This window comes from Rhea americana, unplaced genomic scaffold, assembly GCF_003343005.1.
Source record: "Rhea americana isolate MKP2758 unplaced genomic scaffold, rheAme1 scaffold_32, whole genome shotgun sequence".
NCBI classification, from domain to species: Eukaryota; Metazoa; Chordata; class Aves; order Rheiformes; family Rheidae; genus Rhea; species Rhea americana.
The window spans coordinates 4,482,089-4,497,533 of NW_028186446.1; the positions used below are offsets into that span (position 1 = coordinate 4,482,089).

The 15,445-nt window shown below is 38.8% G+C and overlaps 1 protein-coding gene across 1 annotated transcript in view; it reads right to left on the reverse strand.

Annotated features, from left to right (window-relative positions):
- The window catches only part of SLC25A13 (solute carrier family 25 member 13), a 97,334-nt gene that overhangs the window by 3,034 nt on the left and 78,855 nt on the right, over positions 1-15,445 (reverse strand). The window contains exons 15-16 of the mRNA XM_085310570.1: positions 14,396-14,536; positions 3,307-3,445 (exon numbers count right to left, since the gene is read on the reverse strand). Of these exons, the coding sequence (XP_085166696.1) occupies positions 3,307-3,445; positions 14,396-14,536 (280 nt within the window). The remainder of the gene's footprint in view (positions 1-3,306; positions 3,446-14,395; positions 14,537-15,445) is intronic.

Consider the following 15,445-nt stretch of genomic DNA (forward strand, 5'->3'; position numbering starts at 1 on the left):
AAAAAGAAAAAGAAAAAGAAAAAAAGAAAAAGAAAAAGAAAAAAAGAAAAAGAAGACTGTACCCAGAAGACATTGCCTGTTACGGTTTTATTACTTTTCCATTCAGCATCTTTTCCAAACCAATTTGGTCAGATGCAGATGCATAAATCTCCTGTGCTATTTTTTAGGCTTAATAATTCTGTAACAACTTTTGTCCAAACCAGCATGGTCTGGCTTTGAGCGCCAACACACCCTTCTTGCTGACTGCTCTCAGATGTAAGCGTATGTGCATCATTAAAATAAGGACTCGTCCTCCTTGCCTGGACCCTGAAAAGCAGCACACACACACTGACCTTACACTGCAGTCGATCTAGCAGGCAAGTGCTAAAACCTGGTAAAGGTTTCCCAACTCTAGAAATGTTGAAATTCCTTTTTGCTTATGCTTACCCACTCCAGGATATTGGTTGAGTATTCAATTTAAAGCTGGACTTTTGTCTTTCAAAAGCCAATCAGTGTTTTCAAGGAAAACCAAAGGACGTACTCAGAAACAATTCTGCTTACTACACATTGACTTCCACCTCCTTATTCATCATTCCTTATTACTGGGAGTATTTTGCATTTAAAGATTTTTTATGCTTGCTTTTAAGAGCTATTTATACAGCACAAAAGACTTTACCGACAAATAAAAATTTACAGGTCGCTGCCCTGAGGAGCTTACAATTGAAATAAGACAAATAACACAGCAGGAGCTGACAATAAAAAAAGAGGACTGAAGAGAGGAGAAGGAAGTTCACAGAAGCAACTGGCAGATGGAGCAAATTAAGGAAGGATCCTGTAGTTGATATTAGAATCATCTCCTCAGAAAACACTGTGGTACAATAGGTTGAGACATCTGGTAAACAGTGAAAAACAGAAGCAGATCAAAATACAAAACCTGCAAATTTTTTGTTGCATGCGACCCCAGCAATAACAACAAGGAAGAAAATACACACAGCACAACAACATCCACTTGCAAAAATGCAGGTGCGCCTGTAAGCATGGCCAGCTTGAACRTCCAAGTCCCCGGAGTTTTCCCCAGCTGCACAGAGCTCAGAGGCATTTCTGAAAACAGGCTGCAGAGTCAGAAGAGCAGGTGAGATCCTCAGCCAAAGTACAGAGGCCCACACATCATCCCGGAGACCAGCAGGCACCATTTACAGTCTCAGGCAATATTTCAGAGATGTTTTTTCTGTATCTTGCCCTTGACTTCCTTGTGGCAAAACATAGAGCTGACATACATTCCCCCACCACACTTCACTTGTATCTAATAAAAGAAATTTCTTGTTTTTGTAAAAAGTATGATGAGTATTGTGTCTTTAATACTGTAATTTGCTCATGAGAGTTAACTTAGACTGGAATTCACAGGAAGCACTGGATAAAATTCACATTATACTAGTTTGGTAAGCCATATCAGCAACAATAAAGACTGCTTCTGTGCCTGGACTTCAAAGAGACAGTTATCTCAGTCTGCAATCACCTGACAATGGCTAGAAAGAGAAAAAATAGGAAAATCTAAGAAATGACTTGGCTTAAAAATGCCAGCTTATGTTTCAAGTCTGTAAATATGATCTAAAGTTCAAAAATGGTTTTGTCCCATTAAAATGGGTGAGAAACAAGCTGGATTTAAGCTCCTGTTGGGGGGCTTAGAGGTTGGCTCTGTTTTGGGATGGGGGSTGGAAGGGAGAGAACAAGGGTTTTTTAAAGCTGATTTTTCTAGTGTCAGGTCTATTCCTCTGGACTATGAGCTCATCCACACAGAGCAAACATAAAGACCTGAAGCTACACGCTTCAACAAGATAAGACTGTGCTCTGCACAGTCAAGCTTTAGCTATATCTGAAATCCAGAAACATCCACATGCTTGGTATGAGAGTTTCCCCAGAGAGAAGATCACTTAGAATCAAATAGGAAAACACAGCTAAACTTCCTGTCTATACTGGATTCATGCCTCTCCATCACTTTTCTACCTCATCAGGTCACAGCAGCTCACGTAACATACCAGTCACACTGGATAAGGAAGGTTAGTGCAGCTCGAAGAGGTTGAATAGCTCCTGATTAACACGATGAAAGTGTGCTTTGTGCTTTGTGAGCGCTGATGGGCACTCTCCTGCCTGTTACACAATTGCCCAGCAGTCCTGCTGCAGACACTTTCAGGCCCACTTTTTCCCCGAAGGGAACTTGTGAACCTTGGCCATAGCAGGAAAAGGACTGTTGAGGTGCCCTCTCTGCGAGGCAGCTACCAGCTAGGGCTGCATACCGGAGACAGACTAATTAGCAGGCTCAAAGACAAATTCGGGCTACAAAGTATATCTCCATCTTCTCCCTTTGGTTCTGACACATTCAAAAGCATCTATGAAAATTTAAGCACTATCCGGTTATCCTATCCACTTTGTAGCAGACTAAAACAAACAAGTGCTCCATTCAGCACCTCCTTTCATATCTGAATCTGCCAGGCATCACCAGCTTACAGTACATAAGACAACTAGCCACACCATCCTCCTGTGCTAAGTCCGTGTCGCAGTAGGTAAGATGCTACAATCCAAGTTGACGATTCCTTCCCAGAATGACTTCCAGCAAAACACAGTGCATGCAGCTTTTCATTCTGCACAGAACACAGCAAACTTTCCCCAACCCTCCACATTTCTACTATTTGTCATAATCATGGGTTCAGCTTTATTTGTATATTGTCTCGTCTACCTTAAAAATGTCCAGTGAAATCCTGCATCTAAATCTGTTTTGTTTAATACCAAAAAATTGATAAGGCCAAAATCCAAGGAAAAACCCCAAGTAACTGCATGGATACTGTCAGTAGTAAGCAGTTTTTAACATTTTGTCAGAGTCTGCTCACAATGTGTTCAGAGAGCTGTATTGCTAGCATGGCTTTTGGGTGCCATATATCAAAACTCTAGATTCCTTTGATCATAAAGAATTTCAAAAATGCAGTGATTTTATTTATAAACCATTTCAACAAAACTTTGCCAGTCAGCCAATCAAAAGGAGAGCAAAAAGAACAGCATAGTAACTTCATAAGGAAAGATATGAGATGACAAAACATCAGAACTTAATCTTTCCCTTCCCTTTTCCTCTTGAACATTATGAAGACACCAGGAACTTAAAGCATCTTTCACATCAGCTCATTTCTACAGCACAGGCATGGAACTTCCTGTTCTTCAGGCACAAGGTTGCAAAATATGTACGATTCTWCCAAGTTTTTCACAAGTTCTCGCAGACAGAGCTACTGTGCTGCAGGTGCAATGTAATGACACACCAGAAGAAATCTGGGCACTTACCAGCTATTGATCCAGCCAACAGCAAATATCCAGGGCTAATCCTCCCATCTTCATTTGCAAAAGAAGACTTCAAATGAGCATAACAGGGAAAGTAAATGGCAGAGAAAGGGATGTCACGCAGAAAACACGCCTTAGCACCCTGTGTTAACCAAAGAGAACAAGTCTTAAGACTGAACAGATAGATTTAACATCATGAACTATGAACATCAGAGAACAGGGCAACATAAAATCTTTTCTTTTGTTGCAAAGGGCTTATAGCAAAAGCAATCTTTCCTCTCGAATTTTGAGAGGCACGTATTTCAGTCTGCTGAGGAGTGTGTGTATTGTTTCTTCGTTCAATAAGTTCTATTACTGTATTTATCTTGTCTACTTGTTCTCCCTCAATCCCTAACACTGTAGTTATTTGCTGGTAATACAGAAAATGTCATGTGTTGGCGTAAGCTCTGATAATGCTTTTGCAGAATTGTAAATAGCTGACATTTTAGCCATGTGGCTGTGCAAAAAGTTTAGGGTATGTCTGAGGAAGATTGAGTCACAGGAGAGCTCTATCCCTTCTTATTCCCACTTATAAAAAACGCTTTATGGAAATAAACAGTGCCTACTCCATACATCTGTGCAGACAATGTCATTGATAATCGAACATGTACTGAGGGGAACAGCGAAAGAGAATGCCCGCAATACCAGTTCTTTGCATTAGCAGAATAGTAACAGAATAATTTACTTGTTTTTTAAGTACAAATGATGTGGGATATAGATCGTTTTCTAATGAATTTCAGCTCTTACTGTTAAATTTGCCTGGCTATCAGTTTGCAGAAGTAGTATAAACAGCCAATGAAGTCATGGACAATATAGCTGATTTCACATCTAAGAGGGTGATGGCAAATAGGCAAGAAAAGTCTTAGGGTAGTAGCAAGCAATCAACTGTTTTTCAAGCAAGGTGAAAAGCAAAAAGCCGCTACAGGAATCCAACAAAAATAAAATACCAAATAATAGCCAAGTTCCTACAGCAAGAGGGACTTGCAATCTGCCTTTCCTCAATGTGGAGATCCATCAAATGCCAGTCTCTATATACTAGGACTGAGACTGGCAGGAAGACACAGAGCTTCAGAAAGAAATGGTTCTGGGACAAGGCTCATCCTCCTCTCTTTGAAGCTGGGAGTGGAGTTGCAGTGAATCTGCTTGARGTTCACCCACGAGCTCTCTTGGAGGTCCCTCTACTACTATACTGCTCTTGTATACTGTTCTACCACGGAACAGCTCAGTGTCAGATCTTCCCAGATGATGTGCTAATAACKGAATTTAGTTTAACTCATGATATGCCTCAACATATCTATAAGTTAGCTTGTCCTGTAAGAGTAGTGCAAACATAGTGCTTATTCATGCTGGACACTGTTTCTCAAGCAAATATGCAAGAATTCTTGGTATCTGAAGAACTGAAAAAGCACGTTCCAGTGAGGCAAGGCACAGGCTGGTGAGCAGGATGTAAGATCTACTCCTGCAAGGTATTTTACAGAAGATGCTAATAAGTGTAATTTGCAGTTAGAGAATGCCTCTGAGAAAATAAAATTTATGTTTAAAAATAGTCATTAGATCTTTTAGTCAGACCTTTACATTTTACTTCRTTACCTAGGGTAGCGAGTACAATATGCTCTGCTCAAATCCCAGTCTCCTTCCAGAACACTTTCTCAACTTACTTCATGACATTCTCAGATTGAGAATTCACCATTTCCCCTGACAGTTCCTGCCAATGGTTAATTATTTTTGCTGTTAAAAAAGTTTGCCTTGTTTCTCAATCGAAGATGTCTGATTTATGCTCGTTGTCACTGGTTCTTGTGATGCGTTTCTCAGATACACTAAAGAGCTTTTAGTTCTTAAAGAAAATGCCATAAAGGTACTCAAAACACTGCAGTCATGCAACTGCTCCACTATTCAGCCGTGCTGACTGGAGTTATCTGCCACTGAACAACATGAACACTGGGCTAAGCCCTCTTCTCARAATTACCTGCAAAAGCCATACTCTTTACCTTTACTATATAAGGAAGGTAAATCTTTTGTATTCAACATATATACAAGAATTCTGGCCTCTCATGCTGCAATGGAAGCCTGGTTTACAGTGTACCTTTAATCTGCACATAAAAAGAAACACTGTATGGTTTACCAAGTTCTGTATAAAATAACCCTAACTTTTTAATGATCAAACGTTGGTGCTTTATCTACCTTACAGAAAAAAACTGAAATTTACTCCTGAAACATTCACAGAYCAACATGCTTTCTCTAAAGATTTATTTTTAGAGCATATTTTTCCTCAGAGAAAATCTCCACAGTGCCTTTGCCCTCAGGGCACATTACTTTTATTTTCTTTGCAATGTTGTCATTAAAACACTGTGCATGATTTCCCTCTGCATTTTTTTCATAGTCTGAAATATCTCTACATAGTTAAATTAACTTATGGAAATCAATAACCTCCAGCTGCAAGCAACTCTTGACTCAACCTGAGCTGCTAATATTCCTCCTCCTTCATTGCAGGACTTTTTTCACAAGACAGAAATAGCAGATGTTTAATATCGCTAGTAACGCACTTTCAGGTACATAGAGAGAGAGGATGTCCCTGGACTCCGGTGGCTAAGGGTAAACAAAACTTGGATCCAAACTTGGATCCACTTTAATAATAACCCAGTTTGGCTCTGTTCCAATATCACAACAGTCTAAAGTTTCCCCTCATCATTCTGTTTAAAGTCTGGGAAAGCATGTTTAAAAGCAGGCCTCATTTAACTTCAAGTTAATCATCCGCAACCAGCCTAGGCCAATTAGGAAGGCTTAGGGAGATTGGCCACAGTATCTTGAAAAGCAAAAGAAACATTTATTTTACTTCTCGCACCTTTTTGATGTGGACAACGTGCTGAAAGCCAAAAGGAGTTTTAATCAATCCCCAGAAAGCTGCAAGGATCATCCGCCCGAGTTTATTCTGGCAGCCATGGTGCAGACCTGCCAGGCATGAAATTGTTGGGAGATCCTACACACCATGACATGCGCCTCCCTAATGTAACAGCCACTTGGCTYCCATCTTCAGTCTCTTTAATAACCTTAAAGCTCTTAATCTTGGATAGTCTCTCACCGAATAAACCAAGGGAGGGGGGAAAAAAATCCCTGATTGAAAGATTCTGATAAATAAGCCCAAGTCAGTGCTGGGGCAGGTTCTTTAGCATGCTAATTCCTGCTTATACCAGCTCTACCTGCAAATAAGGCTCTAAACAAACTATTTCTACTACAAGGGGAGGGTAATTATACTGACAAAGGCACCTCTGTGTCGGGTTGGGCACAAGGAGCCGGCAGGTCTGGGAGACGCAGGCTTAACCTAGTCTCCTGCAGTGAATGCACATTGTCTAGTGCAGGGGGAAAAATGCCAGACTGGGGGGACCTAGCAGTATTCAAGACAACAGTGGTGCACCTTGTCTGAGAGGGTTATTTAATGCTTCTGGCACCTGTACTTACAGCCACCCTCTCTTTTTCTCCTTTACAGGTTTAGAATTTATTTGGCATGTATAATTGTTATTTTGATCCTATAGCTACAAACAATAGGCAGCATGTCATTTCTTGATCATTTTGCATTCTTCTTGGTTTTTGCTACAGACTTAACCCTTTGGAATCAGAGCTCTAACAGCACCTAATAGTTTTGGAAACAGTCAGCCAAATATTACTGGCATTTGCTTTGAAGGTCTGTAATTTTTTCTACTGTAAAATGACACTGCCTTAAAAGCTGCTACAGTTTTTTACTCACACCTATTTATTCCAATCAGTATACGAAACTGATTTAACAAATCAAGTTAGAGAAATTATTGCAATTCTTAGATGAAGGCCTTTCCTGGTTATTTTCARTGCAACTTTTTGAATTGCCTGTATTCACATATGAGAACACATGCACAAATACTCAAGACGGATGCAAATTAATGTAACTCAAAACATTTACTATTCTGTTTAGTATGCTTAGTGCTCTGTTGCAAAGCCACAACCTGAAGACATGCAATGCCCTTACTGGTACCAAAAGCTATCAGGTGGGAGCTTGGTACACATCCTGTCAATTGAGATTACACTTTCCATGTCAGCACACCAGAAGCCAGACTATGAAGTGGTCAAAAAAATTTTTTTTTAAGAACAGATTTTTGGAAGCTTTTCTGAATAGTTTTGGAAGCGCAAACTGTGTTGGCAGTATCAGCCAAAACACAAATCTGAGCTAAATATCTTGATCATAAACATGACCACAACCAATGTATAATTTCCTCCAAGAATCTTTTTACTATCATATTATTTACCATCTTCTCTGGATCACTTGTGCAAAATTACTGAATAGCTCTGCCTGTTATGGTGTAAACACTGTCCAGAATGGTTATTTGTAAAAGGAATAGAACTTTATTAAACATTTCATGTTAAATATTATATGCATATGAGTTTCTATGATGTACAAAATAAGTAGGTATACTTTTATTTAAATGTAAATGTTAAAGATGTCTTTGGAAACCGTCAGACTATAAATTCAACTATCTTTAACAGGACRTAATGTATTTTACTGCATAAGATAGAAGACAGAAAATATATAAGCTGATCTTGCACAATCATTTCTGTATTCTTCTGTGATCAGAAATTAAACAAAAACTATTACAAATATTGAGAACCAGAAATGCATCTTTCTCACTTCTGCCAACATAAATGATATTTTGAGTTGGATTAAATGATACTCTCCCTGAGTGGAATATACTGTCTCTTTATATTTTTAAGAACAGCTGTCGTCTACAGCTACATCTACAGAACATCAATAGTTAAAAAAGAATTTACTAGTTGTAAGCTTCGATGCCCTAGTGCTTTCACAGCAACGATTACTGGCAGAAAGAAGACAAATAGAGGAAACAAATTCCTTCAGCGTTAGTACTGCCCCTCCAAATGTGCTTCCCCAAAGGAGCACCTGGTTTCAAGGAGGACAATGTCCTAAAGTACTTACTTACACAAATATTCCAGAAGTTTAGACAACGGCACAAAAAAAAAAATCTAGCTTTAAAAAACAGAGGTTCAACTCAGCAGTTACCCTAATAATTTTTTTGTCAAAACTTATTGCTGAAGTTAACTTGCATCTTCTTTTATTTCTAAGCCATGTATCAACACACACTGATAGTATCTTAACATTCAGTGAAGGCAGAGTAACTCTGGAAGGCAGCTTTAACTTTAAATTGTTATATTTACTATGACAACATTTAGTTGAAGGGAGAAAAATTTCCTTGTGGTCTGGAAAATTCTTTAGTGGTGAAGGGAAAGAAGGAAAAGAGGAAAGGATCTAAATTATCTGATCAGAACCTCTATGCACCATGATAGCGTTCCCTCTCCAAATTAAAATGTTGAGAGTTACAAAGGTACGCCAATACTAATCTTCAAGGACAACCTTCTCAAAGCACAAGGACAGTCCATTCCACTGTGTACAAAGTTGAGCAACCATGGCAGAAAGCCAGCATGGAAAACCAGGAAACTCATGTTTGAGACTGAATGCAAAAAGTATCAAGGAAGCAGAGATGGAGATGGGCTACCCAGGAGAAACATAGAAGCACTGCCCAAGTGTGCAGCGATGGAGTTAGAAAAGCCAAAGCTCAGCTGGAGTTGAATTTAGGGAGGGATGTGAAGGGAAGTGAGAAGGGCTTCTGTAAGTACATCAGCAGTAAAATGAGGCAGAGGACCTAGCGACACAGGACAGAAAAGTCAGAGAAATTACTTTTTTGCCTCTGCAAAAGTTCCATGAGCCTACCAGAAAAGTCTGCAGGAGTGCAGCATTACCTACAGTAGAGGAAGATACTGTACTTAATCCGTCTGGACGTATAGAATCTGTGGGACCAGGCGAAATACCTCCAAGGGTGCTGATGTTGCTGTGAAGCTGCTATTATCTTCAAAAGGTCAAGTCAGTCAGGAGGTTTTTGATGACTCAAAAAAGACAAACATCACATCCACCTTGAAGAAGAACAAGAAGGAAGATCTGGGAGACTAAATGCTKGTCAAAACCACCGCAGTTTATAGCAGGTTTATGGAGTAAATGCTCCTGGAAGCCACTTCCAAGCACATGAAGCCAAGAGGGAAACTGGGAACAACCAGCACAGATTTACCAAATTGTGCCTGACCAATCTGACTGCCAGGCTTGTGGATAAAAGAAAGCAGTGGATGTTGTATACCTTGACTTCAGCAAGACATTTGAGACTGGGACACAGTAGTTAAATTGCTGGAAAATGGGCTGCACTTTCAGCAGATTAGTGGATGATACAGAACTGAGGAAGTAGTTAATGTGCTGGAAAGCAAGTCTGCTATTCAGAGGAACCTGACAGGATGGAAAAATGGGCTGACAGGAACATCACAAAGATCACAACAGCAAATGCAAGCCCTGCATCTGGGCTGGGATAACTGCGTGCAGCAGGATAGGCCGGGGCTGAGCGGCCAGAAAGCAGCTTTGCAGAAAAAATCCTGGCAGTGCTAGTGGTCAAGCAGAGCATAGGTCAGCAGTGCCTCTTTGCAGTGAAGAAGGCCGGCCACATCCTGAGCTGTCTTAGCAAGACTTTTAGGGACCTGATATTTCCATCTGGCCCTAGTGAGACCATATCTGAAGCAGTGTGTCCACATCTGGGTCCCCCAGTACAAGAAAGACATTGCCACATTGCAGTGAGTCTAGTGCAGGGCCACCAAGATGGCTTAGGGAGCACACGGCACACAAGTGTGTTGCAAAGACAATTCTTGGTGTTGCACTGTGGAAGGGTAAGAGGCAATGGACAGAGCAGGATCTCCACAGAGTACTAATGTGAATTATTTTGTGTCACTATCATAGTAGAGTGTCACATCAACATGTGACAATGAATGGCCTGGAAGAATATTAACCTCATAAATATAGAGGGGCACTAAAAACCATGCAATGGTTTTTCACTTGGACAGTAGAATACTGGGATAATTACAATCAAAAACAATATACGATTCACCCAGTTGATGCAGAAAGGGTTTACATAACATTTCCTGTGTTAATTTGTTGGTATGAGACTTAAAATTTGGTTGTATTTTTTTTAATGTTAATGCCAGTGAGGAACACTGAAACTATCTCTCAGGGGTGTGCAGGTGTTTTATTCTAAAATCCACAACAAGCATTTCACAGTTAGAAATTAATACAAAATATACAAACAACAAGAAGTAGATCTTGTTAAGACATGCAGGAATTTCCCTTATTAAACTAGGTTTGATGCATGTATTTCTTTGCATCCTCTGGCTGCAGCTATAAGTAATAAAAGTACATTCTTCCATGATGATATAGGATTCTAACAAMTTTTCCCCTGAAATATAGCATAAAAGATTCATGGAAACTAAGCAGTGCATGCAGGATTGATCTCTTGTGGTCAAAGTAGCTTTCATGAAGACTCATTTCTGAATAAGGAAAACAGAATTTTCCTTGCCGACATTGCAATGTGGTAAGCAAAACTGCAGAGCAAGAGAAACAGAAAAGCCAGTATGCAGTACACCGGATGACCATTCCTGACTCAAGAGGTTTGTATGTTATCAGCGCAGAAGTAACTCACATTGACAAGCCATGCAAAACCTTCAGCTCTGTTACGAGTTTACAGACTGACTGACAATCAGACTGGGAAGTTCTAGGCACATTCTCTTTCATCGCAATAAACAACTGCTTAAAAATATTCATGCTTCTATTTTGACAAAGTATTGTTACAGTAATATTAGTTTAAACTTAAAACCACAGTTTGAGATCTATCTTCCTATTAAGTATGGGATATCCCTCGATTTATTCCATTCCTATGACAAGCCTATTTTCTCTGCTGTTGGCAGTAGAGAGGAGTCAGTATCTTTGCTGTCTGGGCATTTCACCAGACAACCGTTAGGTTAGAAGTGTAAGGAAATCCCTTCCCACCTCAAAGCAAGACCTGTAAGGAAATTCTGCAAGCAACAGAGAAGGATCCTGTCTCTGCACAGTGGTCAACTCCACTTTTCTTGCCTCAGCTTCTCATACTCTCCGATCTTCTCTGGCCTCATCTAGACAGCGTTCATCTTCAACTTTTATCAGGGATGTGGCACTATAGGCACTTGCTCTCCACCAATCARAACACCAGAAGCGAATTATTTGGGTGGTCACTCTGACACCCAGATACTGAGCTGTGCTAGAAACTGCTGTAGAAGACTGCAATCAACTTGTCTTAGCAGAAAGAAAAATTAAAGAGAAAAAAAAAGAGAAACAAAAACATAGAAAATAATTCAGATCATATCAAACAAAAAAAATATAAAAAAATTGTTAGCAACTATGAAACGATTACATTTAAAGTTTGGATGGTTAAATAGATTTTTAAAAATTTAAAGAAAAAAATAATTTCAAATGAAATAAAAAGTCTAGAATTTTGTTTTCAATATTTGCAAAAGAAAATGAATTAACTGTATCTAAATCATCACCAAGAAAAATCACTGCTTAAATGGGTGCAATATTTACATGAATGCCCATCAAGCCTATGACAAACCATTAAAATACTTCAGGAGTCACAAAACTATTTTCTCAAACAACTATCTGTTCTGGTTCTTTTGCTCTGTTAYGGAATGTTACTTAGATCTACTAAAATACATTCAGGGATTGAGATACGTCTTTACAAAGATATAAAATGACAAAGCTAAACAAACCACTAAGATACAAATGGAAGTTCTGCTCAAGTTAGAGCGAACAGCACGAGAAGTACTGAGATAGAGAAAAACTCTAACTGCTGTTTTACAGATTTAAAGAGTGTAGGCATTCCAAATTTATCCAGATAAACTTTAATTCTTCTTATTAGACCATTTATTATTATTTGATGTTCACTTGATCAGTATATTCACCAAACTCATTTGCTAGAAGCACCAGCAGAGGAGGTARGCCCTTCCAAATCTACTTTCAGGCTTAAATTCCACTTAGACCATGGATCTCTCTCAGCAGTGGTTTCTGAGGCTGGTGACTTACATGCAATGTGTTATTAATCGCTGCCTAGCCTCACTAGTGCTGCTGGCTTCATGAAAAGCTTTCAGAATACACTAATACTGTTAGAGTGAGTTGATCTGGGTTAAAATTAACCTAAGCTGTAAGGTGGAAGAGTCTTCTGTTTTAATTACTTTCCTGTTCTGGGTCATTAYGTGGCAGCACTAATGCTCATGCTGGCACAAGGGAGAGCAGCAAAGATTGCCAAAGCTTTGGGGGAACAACAGCACAAACCTTTCCAAGGACAGAGCTAGCACAGCCTGAGGGTACACTTGGACACAAGTTTTATGGTGTRCATGAGCTGATGACTGTGATTGCCAGTTTAAGTTCTCTAGTTTTGTCAAATTAGTCAAGCTTTCATAGGCAATGAATTCATATTCAAAAGCACACAAAGCAAGGAGAGACAGTAGAACAGAGAGAGCAAAAGTGTAAAAAAAACCCTCTTCTATGAGGTTTTTCCTGTGGAAGTGAGCGGACTTAATGAACAAACCAATGCAACTGTGTTAGCTTGTGATTAATAACAGTGTTTGTTTCAATGCAAAGCAGTGCTGTAACTAGCTCTTGTTCGGAAGAAGGCATATTCCTGGCAAATATTTCCAAGTACCCACTCTAAAAACCAGAAATAAGTCATTTTTAATAACCTGAGACACTAGTGCCATTTAAAAACCTAAGAACTCATGTGYACAAACTCTGTTCATCAACTAATACGGAGTATTCAGGAAAAAAGTATCTAATAAATACTACTTTAGTCAACTAGTCTGTCATTCTTTTTCATTTTATTTCTACTAGTTTAAGTAAATGTCAGTAGCTGCCATCCATTGCTGTGCAGCCTCAGGGATGCAGTATGTTTACCATATCCATGTTTTCAGTTGCAAATGCATGCCTGATCAACACCTTAATGTACTAGGAGTTTATACAATAGCATCACCTTCAGCAAAACACCTAAAAAATTAGCAAGTCAATTTAAAGGGAAAACCAACTCCCTATTAAATCCTATTCAGATCTGCTACTTCTCTCCAGGCCAAAACACACATACATCTACTCAGGGGCAAGTTTCCTCTTTGTGATGTTAACAGAACAATTTTAAAGGATTGCTTGCTTCAAAATGGAGTTGAAATTTAAACATTGTGGGACACAGGGAGAGGGCTCATTTGGTATTTGTACAGCATCTTTTATTTCAGTTTACAGTTGCACTGCTGTAAATAAGAAAAACAGAGGAATACTGCCTGCTGCACTAGAAATGCTGAGCCAAACGGACAATATGAAAGTTTCCCCTGTAGAGTGAGATTGCTGTAGAATCTGAAGAAACACCACATGATGCTCTGCAGTATATGGCATTTGTTGCGGTTTGTTTCAATACTGTGTGTAATGGCTATCTCAAAGTATTCTAGACATTTCATATTCCTCCATATCTATTTCAGTCTAACATCATTTTATTTATATGTATGTATTTATGTATGTATGTGAGGGCAATAATGGAGAAAGCAGAAGCATATAGTTTGTAGCATGCACTCATAAAAGTAGCTTTTCTCAATAGTATTTGTGGCAATGCTCTTCTAAACTAGCAAGGGTGAGCTTGCTTTAGAGATTTATTTTTATGTCTGTATTTCTTCACTAGTTATTGTGCTGCRATTAATTCCCATCCCCAGATTAACAATGACATCTGGAAAAGCTGCTGTATGAAACACAGAAGAAAAATAGCACAGCTCCAAAACTCTGTGTCATGAAAATAGGTCTACATCAGGTAGAATGTCAGGAATCACAGATTAATCCTCAATGGACAATACTTATATCCAGATCTGCTAAAGTGATAAAAGACATTCTAATGAGATCTAAAAGAACCACACGCATAAAAACACAATCAGAAGACAAACAAACTGTATCTTCCTTTAATTAGAAATGAAAAATGAAGATATAATATCTCATAACAATAAAGAACTAAAAAAAATTATGTACCATTGTTTCCATACTATGAAAGTTTGTGAGAACAATGAAATGACTCTCGTCAAAACAAAAATCTTTTGATTTGAAATACTCACAATCGGCTTTTAATTCATGTATACGTAGAAAAATTACCTTGTAGAGACCAAAGAAGCCCAAGTCCCGCAAGACAGTGAGGGCACTAACTCGTGGACCAGTAGTAATTTCTCCAGCTACCTGCAATCGAATCTTGACAATTTCTAGTGGGTTGGTAAAGATCACTTGAGAACCTCCAGCCTGAAATTAAAAGTGGRAGACAATATGTTAATCCATCAATTATTTGCAACATTCATCCTGTTATATTCAAYAGAAGACATTTGTAATCCTGCTGCAGTCAGTTAAGCTATTAGCAGACATGAGTTTTAGTTGTAGTCAATAAACCGCAGCTCATAAGGCAGAAACCTACCCCCACGTGAGATGAATGGTCAGGAAACAGAGAGGAAGCAGGTCAGCCAGTGACACTGCAGTTCATCGAACAGACACTAGCTCAATTCTTGCTGCAAGAATACATTCACCAACATCAATTTTTGCAAAACTGCCAAGCCAAGAACATTGTAAAGCAAATCATAAATTGAAAGGAAGATTTAGTAGCTAAGTTAAGAAACTGAGATCTGCATGCCAGTACTTAGAAAGCAAAACCATATTACTGAAGAGTAAGAGTCTGGCAGGAACTTTTTCAATTTTGGCATGAGTTCATAAAACAAGAATACACGGATTCCAAAGACCAGAACTGCAGATATCTTTTGCTTCTTTAAAGCCCCACTACACTACTAGTTTCAGTGCCATTAACTGCTGTTTGATTTAACAGTCTGAGCTCCACATCATTATTTGTGCATTAGGTAACAAAGAAAATGAAGGTCTACAAACTGAAGGACTTCATTAATCAAGAACTCTAAATGATCTAAGAATTTCTGTGGCCATTGGTTTGCAAGATGTCACTCAATTGATTTCAAAAGTTAGTCAGATTTAAATCATAGTGGTGGCAAGTATATTATATTYTCCACTACTTATAGTAAAGTACATCTCATTGGCAATATGAAATGTAGGGCATAACCTTTTTGCTATACTGACAGATTCTGCATTAAAATTTAAAATGAWAAAGCAATTGCATGACATAACTTAAGTGTATTCAAAATATTCATTCAY